Source organism: Cyanistes caeruleus, chromosome 6 (genome assembly GCF_971803275.1).
Source record: "Cyanistes caeruleus chromosome 6, bCyaCae1.hap1.1, whole genome shotgun sequence".
Classification (NCBI taxonomy): domain Eukaryota; kingdom Metazoa; phylum Chordata; class Aves; order Passeriformes; family Paridae; genus Cyanistes; species Cyanistes caeruleus.
Window position 1 is genome coordinate 56,318,822 of NC_141706.1, and position 12,286 is coordinate 56,331,107.

Below are 12,286 nucleotides of genomic sequence, written 5' to 3' on the forward strand. Positions count from 1 at the left end.
GTATTGGACAGATTTAATTATCTTTACAGGGCTATATAAAACCCTCATTTGTAGGCCCAGGTCCAAAAAATTTGGACTAGGTATATATCTGAATGTAAGCACAGGGGATAAATTATTCCCTGTGCCATTACGATCCCCTTTGTCTTATGCTGATTACAATCCTCTTCCTGAGGCTTTTGCACCATAGTATCTTCAAGGCAGAGACTTTTTTTCTTTGGAGAACACACTGTAAAGTGCCATGCACTTCTGCACTGAGATTTTCAATGCTCATTTCTCGTTAACTTTAATGGGAAATGGGCATCCAAATCTCTTAGGCAGCTTTGACAATTTAAGCCTTAATGTACAATATTAATAAATCAGCATCATAAAAAGAGCCTTATGAAGATGTATTGTGAAAAAATAGCCCCACAAAAAGCATTGCAGTATATGTGTGCATGCACACAGGCATATACTTTTCTTTACATAATTATGTCTCTCAACAATCATTTGCATGTCTCTGTTATGCAAAAAAAAAAAACTGTGTGTGTTTTACAGTTACTCTGAGCAGTTGCAATTCATTGAAATGAAATAAAAAGCATGCTCAAAAAAAGCACCCTAATCTGGCAAAGGGTAAAGCAAAATGAATGCTTTGCCCATTTATATTTTAGATCCAAGCTACACAACCCTGTGAATTTCATCACTCTATTCCAACTTCTAATTAAATAGGCACTAAAAACATTTGAATGGGAGAACCCAATTCAACTGACAAAAGCTTCTGGGGCAAAATATATAAATAAATAAATACACTGAGAGAGACTGAACCAGTGGTAGAGAATTTTTTTTTAAGTCACATGAAAAAACATGGACTTTTACTTGCAAATTCCTCATCCTGGGGTGCCTTGAACACAAAGAACTGAACAAAGACAGAGAGGACCACGATCAGCACCGGCTGAGCAGCACAGTGGACATCCAAGCAGACCTCCCAGCACCATTTGCTGTGATTGAAACTATCAGCAGCACATTTTCTAAAGATCGCTAACAGCTCTGGATGAGGCAGCACGACTTCCTCTGTGCATGACTGAACACTACTCGGCATCCCACACAATCATTCTTATCGAGGTCGGAGATTTCCAAATGCAGTTTTCACACATGTGTACCCCAAATCCCACCAGCAGACAGACATTTGGATTCTCCAGCACAGACAGCTGTGAGGGACTCTTGAGGGCCCGGTTTCTGAGTGCCCAGCAAAGCTTTTGGAGTACCTGCAACTTCAAGCCATCAGAGTCTCAGTCTGCTTGAGAACTGCATGGAAAATCTCCAGGTCCTGAATTAAATAAATGCTGAAAAACAGGAAAGGTAAGAAATGATGAAGGATGAGGGGAGGCGGGAACTGCTGATGGCTTTTGTTCAAAGAGGTAGCCAATTCCTCAGAAGCAAGAACAGGGCTGACAGAATAAAAGGCTAATCAAGTCAGAGAGACAAGTTGATCTCTAAAGCTGGAGCAAGTGACTGTTGTAAATGTCTATATTAAAAAAGAGGGCACAATGCAGGGATTGTCACTAGATTATTAATCAACAGAAAGAACTCACTTTTCTATCATTTCCACAAAACATTTTGGGCAACAGAAAGATCTCATAACCCTTGCTGTGGGTTTAAGCCATGCCTAGGCTTGTGTACAGTGAATACTATGGGAGCTAAGAAAGGGTTAAGTAGAAATCATCTTTTTCAAGGGAAGAAAATGTTTCTTTCAAGCAGACCTTGACCAACTACTGTCATAAACATGTAGCATGCACTTTGATAAAACCCATTCTCTAAGTGTCGCAGACTGCAGCAGTAATTACAGGAAGCCATGATAACAGGTCTCCCTCTCCACAGAGCTGGCATCGCTCTCCCAGCAAACAGACAATTCCAAAAACTCACAGCACAGAACTCCAAAGTGAGAACTCCAAGTACGCAAAGTACAAAAGCCTCACCTTCCCCACATTCTTTAATGAGTTATTCCTTCCTTCCTTTTCTATTTTTAGGTGCACTTGCTTCCATTCCCACTAGCTGCTGGCATCAGAAGCAAGAGGGAACCAGGGTATCCAGTTCAGTGGTAAAATTATGTGCCTCCCAAAGGCATGCACGTGCATACTGCACCAGCGAAGACAGAGGACAGCAAAACATGAGACCAGTTCCAGTTTGGTTTACTGGTTGCTGGGAGAAGAGAAGGCAGAGAAGCTTTCTGACTTTCTGATCCAACGCTCACCATTTTTAAGAGCCTGTCTCGACATCCGTCTGTGGTGGCCAGTTGGTCAGTCTGCCGAGGCTGATGAAGCAGAATTTGATTAAAACAGCATCCCCTGCCACACAGCATGCAGCAGCTTGGATAGAAAATTTAACCAGACCCCGGATTTACTGATGGCATCTGACCACACAGCACATTGTTACAAGCCCAGAGCCTGTGCACCAGTGCAAGCGGATGGGTGCAGGCTGAGCATCTTCCAGGCAGCACAGGAGCCTTCTCTGTGCACCCTGAGCTTCACCCAGGATCTACACAGCACCCTGCAGAGCGCTCTTAGCCTCCTCATGAGAATATTTTATCTTTCAAGACCCAGGGTTTCCAAGATACAAATTTAAATTCCTTTCAAAACTTTATATCTCACCTTATCACATCAACGAGAGATGTACAGGAACATTCTCGTGAGACACAGCATACTGTAGCCAAGTGGTACCAGTGCTTGTGGAAGGAAAAAGCAAGCACAACAAAGTTTTGCCAGCTTCAGGGGGGAAATGAGGAACCACTTCCCAAAGGCTTTACTCCTGACAGTCACTGCTGTCTCTCTGAATCCTTTGGTCCTCACACTTCACTTATCCAGCATCATTTAGGGAGCTCCTTATTAAACTACATGCACATTACCATGAATGAGAGCTGTGGGGTTTGGCCCACCACAGAGGAGTCGAGTCCATAAACATTTGTGGATTTTGCCGCATCTGTATTTTCTTTTAAACTCTCCCCATTTTCACCTCACCAGCCCACAGTTCAGCACAGACCAAGCCTTGCAACTGAGCCATGCTCAGAAACACCCACTGATTTCAAAGAGATCACTGGGTCTGAAATGATGGGGTCTGGTGACAATATGTCTGTGTTCTCTTTGGCTAGCTTGGTGTGCCTTCATTTTCACATCACTTTCCCCTCCTCGTGGTGATAAAAGTCAGGCATCCAAAAGGAATAAAGGAAAAGAAAAACTGATGGGGTAAGAGGCCAGGGATGCATGGTGAGTTACCAAGGAGCATTTTCTCAAAGCAAGGGAGAAAACAGCATGGAGCACATACATCCTGCGTGCACATGGATGCGGAGGAGAGCCTTTAATATGAATGATTGAGGAGGAAGGGCAAAAAAGAAGGAAATAAAAATACCTCAGATGTTAAATGTTATCCAATTAAGCTTAAAATAAACAGCCTAGAGAGATGAAATCTTGATACTGGGGTATCACATTCTGCAAGGAGTCTCAGACATTTGTTCACAACATGGCACAAACGGCCCAGCAGTGGCCGCAGGTGACAACTGAGGGTGGGCAGGCAGGAGGGGAGGGATGAGGAAATGGAGGGAGTCGCATGCCCTTTCCCACTCCCCATCCTCTTCCAGGGTGGAGAGGGAAGCAGGAAGGGAAGTGGGGGAGGAAGGAGGGTTAGGGCATTTTCTCTGCCTTCCCCATGCGACCCAGCAAAGGCAGCTCTCCCACAGCAAAGACGACATCACTTGGCAGCACTACTGACCTTAGGATAGCAACAAAAAAAAAAGTATTTCTATTACCTGACAACTGACAATGACATCCAAATGTGCCTGACGTCTCAGTCTGAATCTCAGTCTGAGTCCCGCCAACTGAGACTGCACGTGCACCACAGCAGGGCAGGCTAAGGCAGGGCGGGAGGGAGGCCAGTGCGCGGAGAGGTGACGTGATCACGGATGTGTGAGGGTGGGAGGAGGCAGCTATGGGAGCCCCCGGCAGGTTTGCAGGCCTGGACGGCCCTGGAGAAAAAACAATAGAAAAAACTGTCAGTCGGATCTAAGTTTGAAGGGACAGAGGAGGCATCAAACAAGCGAAGTGGGGCCTGGCTGCCTAACGCACAACACGCTTGGTCTGAACCCCTCTCTGGGTCCGGCTGAGGCTGGTGGGCTCACGCTGGTTGGGGGAAGAATAAGAAGAGACCTGGAGGACCTGCAAACCCAGGCTGAGGGCCTGTGTGGGCATGGAGCGGGGTGAGGGTGGGGGATGGCCAGCCCTGGCACTGAGCAGAGCCAGAGGCGGCGGATGTCGCCACCAGCGCTTGCTCAGGGACCAAATCAAAAGGGGGATAATTGTTTTATGGCTGTGTTAATGCACTGAGCCGACAAAAAACTGGGCAGGCTTTCTGCCGAGCCACTGCTGAAGTGGGCTCCACACACCAGCCCGGACAAAGTGCGGTGACTTAGAGCTCAAATGGCTTCAGTGAGGTGCCAGGAGCCGAGCTCCCAGAAGGAAGCCTTGGCGGCCATGCGCTGCCTTCCCGCTTGAGCTGCAGCCAGTTGTGCATTTTGCATGCCCCGATTATGCAGGCTGATTCCCTACTGAGCCTGCGAGGAAGGGAACAACCTTTTTCCTGGTAGCTAAAAGATGATATTGTAACCTCCAACCTTATTATTTATTTTTAACCCCTCTAGGAATCACCTGCCATTTAAAAGCTGCATTTAAGAGTTTTCTCCTGCTCCACTGGAAACGCTTGCTCCTCCTGGCACTAGTCCAAACTGAACTCTGTGGCTTTGAAAAACTAAGATACAAGTCTTAAATACCAACATACACCTGCACAAATACAGACACACACACACACACATACAGAATCATGTAGGAGTCACGTTTTTGACTGGCACAAATTAGCAGAATGTAATGGGAAGCTGAGTGAACGGCACCACTTTCCATCCATTGGGAATCCCAACCCCTCCATTTCAAATGATTCCTGCCACTTAGTTATTAACTAAAGGGTAGCTACTAATCAAGGCCAGTTTCAAAATGAATATATGTGGTGGAGTAGCTGCCATTAAAAAGTTGGCATTTGCCAACAGCTACCGCACAGTGGTAGATCAGAAACCACAGTTTCCCCCTGTTTTTAGATCAGGAAATACGTGTGCTAATTGTGGGGCACCTTCTCTCAAATACTTTCCTTCTAAATGGTGGCATCTCTGGCTGTGCATGCGTGTGCACCTTGCAGATGGATGCAAACATCATGGCAGCAAGCAGAAATATTTATCTGTGTTCCCTCCAACCCTAGAAAAAACATTTCCTAAAGGAACCTACACTGTGGCAGCAAGGAATAATGTTTATTCATGCTCCTTCTGACCCTAAACATGCAACATTTTTCAAGGGAGTCTCTCCACCTTGAGAGTCCCTATTTGGAAACCAGGCCTGCATGTTGATCTGACAGCTACACATGTGAGGCAAATGGAGATACTTCATCCTTGGCACAGGATCCAGCACTCCAGTCTGCAAGGACTGCATTTGATTTTGGCGTTTATCTTAAATGGCTAAGAGACCACCAGTGCAAAACATTTGTGTGAAGCTTTTGCCAAAACCACAAGTGAAGAGTCTAAATTCCCTGTGTAAATACTTGAGCTTCAAGCATTGAGGATAAAATTTGTGCTGTTTTGTGAGGACTGGTTTTAAATAGAAGCCATCTCTGTGGCTTGTGGGACAGGGAAGGACCTTTTTTTTATTTTGGGGGCTCTGTTGTTTGACTTTTGTAACTCTTTGATCTCTCTGGAAGTACTATACAAGCAGGTATCTGCTATCCAGATCATACCTACATTGCATTTCTGGCAATGTGCACGTGAAAACTGATGCTGGACACGGATTCTGTGTGTGTAGGCACTACTCTACTCCAACTGTAACAAATATGAGTAACGTTTGCTTTTTTCATGGAATAAGGAAAGAATAATACACATTCCCTCCAATGACTTAACAATTGTATCTTATATTCCTAATATAATAAAAACTGCTAGGCTGTGTTGAGCTGCCTGGGTGCCTGTCCTTGCTTGGAAATCTGTGAGCTTGACATGGGGATTTAGAGTAGAAGCACAGGGCAGCTACATCTCAAGTTACACTGAGATGTGTCTGTAGTCTCACCATGACTAAGGACACAGGTCTTGCAGTCACTTGGCCCTCTATGTATCATGATGCCTTACTATGGGTTTTGACGGAGATTATCACACAGAGAAGCTATATGAAGCCCACCAAATGCATCATCTGACTCCACTGCATAGGGCTTCAATGTGGAGGTCCATGGGCCCTGGCACACAACACTGCCCTGAGAGTAACGGCCTCCTCTCAAGCCCTGGTGTGTCCCACACGTCCATTGGCAATGAATTTAATGCACTGTGCACAGCCCTGAGGTGTGAGAGACGCAAAAAACTCTCATCAAGGAAGGCCCTCCCAGATCTTACTCAGCACATCTCTAGTATGGAAAGGGAATAAAGGTCTCAAATAGGAGGTTTGTCACCATCTGGTCAAAGCCATCCTCTAAGAGCCTCCCAACAGTGCTACTGGGGACAAAACAGCAATCTGTTTTAAAAGGGTACCTAACAATTTTACCAGAAGCACTGTATGAACCAGATGCCAGCCAGTGGATGGAACTGAAACTGTCATTCAGAAGTTCTTTTTTTTTGTCCTCATCCTGGAGAAGAGAGGCTTTGGGGATACCTTATAGCAGCCTTCTAGTACCTGAAGGGGGATGACAAAGGAGACAGTAAGGGACTTTTTACAGGACGTGTGATGATAGGACAAGGGACAATGGAATTAAACTGACCAAGGTAGGTGTAGACTTTCTTTTAGAAAGAAATCCTTTACTGTGAGGGTGGTGAGAGACTGAAAGAAGTTGTCCAGAGAACTGTGCTCAAGACCAGGTTGGATGGGTCTTCAAGGTGTCCCTTACCATAGCAGGGGCATCTGTTCCAACACAAATCATTCTATGATTCTGTGATTTGATGTAAATTTGAGGAAATCTAAAAATTGCTTTCCTAGTATCACTAAAGAAAGGATTGGTAGAGAGAAGAAGAGTGGACCAAGAGGGACTCTGGCAGATGATCAGGGATTACCACCAGCATTCCCAAATCCAGCACTAAGAGACAAATATTGTGCAGTTGCCAGACCAGGAGACTTAAGTCTGCCCCTACAAGCAAAGTTAAATCAAGTGATTCCTCCTCTTTACTGACACTTCAAGGTTTACTTCTTTTTTACTAATCAGGACAGTCCTACAGAATCAGATCAAGTGGAAAATCACAAAGATGGAAATCATATCCAATGGCCTCAAGAAAAGGCAGGGAGAAAAGGAGGGCTCCACCATTAGGTATATGATACCTCTTCATAGCTATAGGAAAAATAACACTTGTGTTCAAAAACACTCAGACTGCATTTGCTAGGAACATATTCCCATTTCATCTAGCTCCTCTCTGTGGGATCCTATGTGTGATTATTATCCCATAATGGTCTATTTAAAGCTGAAAATGAAGATGAAGGATCTTCAACTTAACTGTTAGAGGTGACAGACAAACACAAAATAAACAAAGATATAAAGAGAGACAGAGAGACAGATGGGATAGATAGATAGATAGATAGATAGATAGATAGATAGATAGATAGATAGATAGACAGATAGAATCTTAAGGTGGTGCTGAGATTTTTGCTCAGCCCACACAGCAACAGGCAAGGGAGTAGAGCTGATCTCTGGAATTCTACATCCAATCGACCACATCACATTGCATAGAGATTTCAAAGAGAAAACACACCTGCGAGCCCCTGACTGCCACAAAGGGCACAGCCACAATCAGCACTAAAGGGAAAGCAAACCGCAAGAACTGCAGTGCAATCTTAGAGGCAAATATCCCATCTGGATGGGGAGAGCAGGCACACACATGCAGCATTGTGTTGCTCAGACATCCCTGACACGATGTGTGGTGCTCGATTTTCCTCTTGGGTCAGCACTGGGAAATCACTCACCTGCACTGCAGATCTCAATTATATATTCTGCATTCATTCTGCACGGATGCAAAGGAGTTTTGCACATAACATGAGTGTAAAACATGCACAGGGACTGCCACCATATAATAAATACATATGTATTGTTGATGATAAAGGAAGATTTTGTGCTCATGCTTTAAACAGGCTCAGCATATCCTCAGAACCTGTGCATGGTAGTAGCTCACAGGTGATGTTGACTGCAACGTACCACTAAAAGTAATTCTTTTTTTTCTCTCTGCTATTTTTAAATTTCCAAAGAAGAAAATAAGGTAAATTTGACATGACCCCAGATGGAAAATGGAAAAGCCTAGATGAACCTGACAAAAGCCACAATCAAGGCATAAATTGCATCCTTTTGTTGCCCCTCTCCAAGCCTAGGCATGACTGGCCATATGATGTGGTGTATGTAAAACACCATGCTCCTCTGGCACATCTGCAGGAAAGTCCCTGAGCAAAATACAAAGAAGGAGCCAAAGCAGCATCCAAAACATCCCACCTCATGATGGCTTAGACCAGGGAGAAGCAATCCTGAATTAAGTGACCTGGCTTTGCAACTCATGTCACATATAAGTGCAGCCACACGTATCTGGTGTGTCCTGGGGGTTGTGTGCTTGGCTGGGTGGGTGCCTGGGTGTGTAACTGTGTACAGGCAGACAGGCAGGTGCACAGGCAGACGTGTGAGCTGATTAACAGGGCACAAACCAAGTTCTTCTACGTGTTTCTCTGTGCCTGTCTGGGGATAGAAAATCCTATCAATAGCTGGTTAGAGAATAAAGCTCGGCTCCATTATTAAAAAACTCTCTTTCAATAAAAAGAAAAACATCTGTTCAAACAGTGTACGGCGACAAATTTGGAGTGCGGGCTGAAGCATCATCCCTGCCCTGTGCCCGTCATGTTCAGGGAAAATACTGCAGATGTTTTGAGAGGGGTTTTACATGAACCATTGCAGCAGGTTTCCAAAAATGATAGACAAATCTATCCACTAATCTCTCCAACAGATTTTTTTCCAAGCTTTTTCTAAAACAAGTGTCTTCTGTGTATCACACCCTCTCCTGTGGACTGTTCCCACCTGATAGTATTGTCTCTCTGCCATGTCTCTTTTTGCAGACACCTACAGCATTGGGAAATACACACAAGCACACACACATACACAAACAGAGACACAATTCCAAACACACACAAGCACAAACACTTCCAAGAGCGACCAGCAGAGCAATGCCTGCACACCCTGCGAGGGGTAGATACACACAGCATCCCCCAGGAAGGGCAGAATGACTCCCTGGTGTGGGCAGACACACAACTGTACACACTCACACCCAGAGTCCAGCACTCAGCCAGACGCACCTGCACACCAGCCCTCACCTCTCTCCCCAGCACACGCATGGCGGTTCAGGAGCAGTTTCCCCACACTGACTGTGATGCTTAGACAAAAACTTTGCTCAAGCTGAAAATGCAAAAGTTGCACCAGGAAGAGAAGAAGGAGAGCAGGGAAGAGATTTCTTGTTGTATTTTGCTCAGGGATTTTTTCATTTTGGCAGACAAGGATTCCCTTTGAATTGATACATTTCTTTCTCCCAAGAATTTCAAATGATAATGCATAAATGAGTCATAGATCAAGAACGGCGACGTGGTGAGCAAGGAGGAGAAAGAGTGTGAGTGAGGGGCACTGGCACAGAAATTTGACAGCACCCCAACTCCCCCCCTTCCTCCCCCCATGCCAAGACATTAATTCTCACAAGTCGGAGAAAATTACTATGCATGAATGCAAAAAGCATGATCAGGAGTAATTAACATGGCTTCATATGCAAATTTTATTAATGCAGAAGTACAAAGTCATTATGCAAATGAAACTTACGTCAACTCTCTTGACAAATATTCATTTCTAAAGCTCAAGTTTCTCCCTTCTAATTTTTTTTTTAATTTTTGGTGTAAAACCAGAAAAAAAAAAAAAAAAGGAAAAAAAAAAGTGATGAGGACTGCTTGACAAGTTTGCAAAGTTGTTTTTCAAGCGGAGAAATTTTATTCTTGCATTGTTGATATATATTTTTTTGTTGTTGTTGTTGGCAGGTACACGACAGCTCATGGAGGAGAGCGGGAGGATGGGGGACGCGGGCTACCAGCAGCAGGCAGCCAATCAAAACGCCAGCGGCTGTAATGAGCGCGATTGATGACTGTTTGGCTTTACTGCAGGGTAATGAACTAGAATCCAGTCTGAGGAGGGAAAAAATATGAATATTCATGAAGCTGTGCTCCTGCCTTTGATGATTAAAGAAATTTTTAATATTCAAATAAGCGCTTGCCAAGTGATTAACAAAGAACAAGCACGCAGGAATATGGAAATGGAGCTGTGGAAGATTTGGGAGTCACAGTCTGTGCAGAAAAGACAGCACAAAATTTCATAAACAAGATAGGCAGATAACCTAATTCAAATCTGAGCAAATAAAGGGGGGAAAATCACCTTCTTTTTCATCAGTTTGGATATTGTATCAGTCACTTTGTTTTAGAGTGCAAAGGAGAAGAAAATCAACCGATGCAATAAGAAGGGTGGAAATATCCAAACCCTGAGAAACACAACCCAGCAATTACAAAGTAAGAATCCTGGGTGAGAAACCGATAGGAAAATGATGGCTAAGTCCACCGTCTGCTGTGGGCTATTGCTTTTCAAAAGCAGGACCCTGCCTGACGCTGAGAGCCTCCTGGCTACTGAGAATCGCCAACTTGTTGTATACAACAGGCAGGAGTCAAAAGTATCCTGAAATCACCAGGACCAGTCCCTGCTGTTAAATCCCTTTCCTTGGATAAAGGGCACACTGCAGGGCTTGACTGCTGTCCGGGAGAGGAGGGAGTGCAACAGGAAGAAGAAATACTATTGCCAGGGAAAAGAAAGCAAGAAAAAAACCGGAAAAGGAGGATGCAAGGAGGTCTCAGCTGCCCACCCTGGTAATCAGTTGGTAAAAAATGTGTTTTCCATGTCTGAGCCAGAAAGGTCCTCCACTCCCCACAGATTTCTGAACAAGGATACAAAAATTCAGTCACATTAGAAAATGTCTGATAAGTTCAGGCTCTCACAGTTTAATAGCTTCACTAAGGATTCACACTGAAGCACATAGTAACAATATTAGCTGCTAAAATGACTTTGCAGTTAAAATACATCTAATTAGCAGCCAGCTAATTTTTTTCTGTCTTTCTTTGAAAAACAGTTAACTTCAGGGCTACATTATACCAGAATGAAATGTGGTTGAGCTCTTTCTGTTACTCAAAAGCCAGAGTAAGGGTATCTTCAAACTCTCAGGGCACTGGAAAACCAACTCACCTTTTTGGTATTAGATCCTGGGGTTTCAGAGGCCTGTTTGCCTTTTCTGCAGACCTTTAAAAACTCTGGTTAATTATTTCTTATTTAAAAATCTAAAGAAAGCATAGGCTAGGTACCATTTAATAATTAACTGTGACTTCAGAATTAAAAATTTCAACTATACTTACAATAAAAATAATAACAGTAACAGCATGTGGACAATGCTACAAAATGCAAAAAATGGCCACGATCAGAACCTTCAAAGCTGTCATGAAAACACATTATGTAGCTAATGGGATTTTTCCCTCTGTATCTGCTCCATTTTTGGAAATACAAAAATATTTCACTTTTGATGTACCACAGAAAATAACAGGGGGAAAAAAAGGAAAGGAGAGAAAAAAAAAAAAAAAAAGCCTAAATGTAAGTAAAGATAAGGTTAAACACCATGCCAGGGTATTGCTGGGAGTCTTTCCTCTGAATAATGCCAAGACCTTTCGAAGATGTCTGTTGTCTCTGGGTGCGTGTGGGCGGGTGAAGTGTGATATTACATAACTCACACGCGGCAGTGGCTGTGCACAACCGTACAGATTAAAATGCTTGACTGTGAAACTCAGATCTCCATTTCCTGGGCTGTTTGTAGCTCGTGTCAGACCCCTGAACACCGAAAATGTTCTCCTTTGTCTACAAGATTCCTTGGCTTTGTTTTAATCAGCGCATTTTCTTTTTTAATGACAGAGGAGCAACTACCAGCTCCTACAGTTGGCTGCTTTGAAGCCCTTCTTAAATGGCCATTAAATTCTAGCAAATAAATGTGAATACTGTGAACTGTGAATATTTATTCCATATTTTCAGCCTTTCTTTAAAAGTACCCCATTTACATATTTCTGGAGAATAAAGATACTTCTGCAGGGCAGGTGAACACACATTTCTGCACATGGAGTCAATGGAGAAAAACATTAAGAGTCCATATTGTAAAAATCAGCCC

At 43.8% G+C, this 12,286-nt stretch overlaps 1 protein-coding gene across 4 annotated transcripts in view; it reads right to left on the reverse strand.

Annotated features, from left to right (window-relative positions):
- BCL11B (BCL11 transcription factor B) overlaps window positions 1-12,286 on the reverse strand; it is a 92,411-nt gene that overhangs the window by 45,351 nt on the left and 34,774 nt on the right. For 2 of the 4 annotated variants that reach the window (XM_086892822.1, XM_086892821.1), the window contains exon 3: window positions 3,776-3,991. The exons of the other annotated variants lie outside the window; for them this stretch is intronic. In XM_086892822.1, the coding sequence (XP_086748948.1) occupies window positions 3,776-3,991 (216 nt within the window). The remainder of the gene's footprint in view (window positions 1-3,775; window positions 3,992-12,286) is intronic. 4 annotated transcript variants of the gene reach the window in all.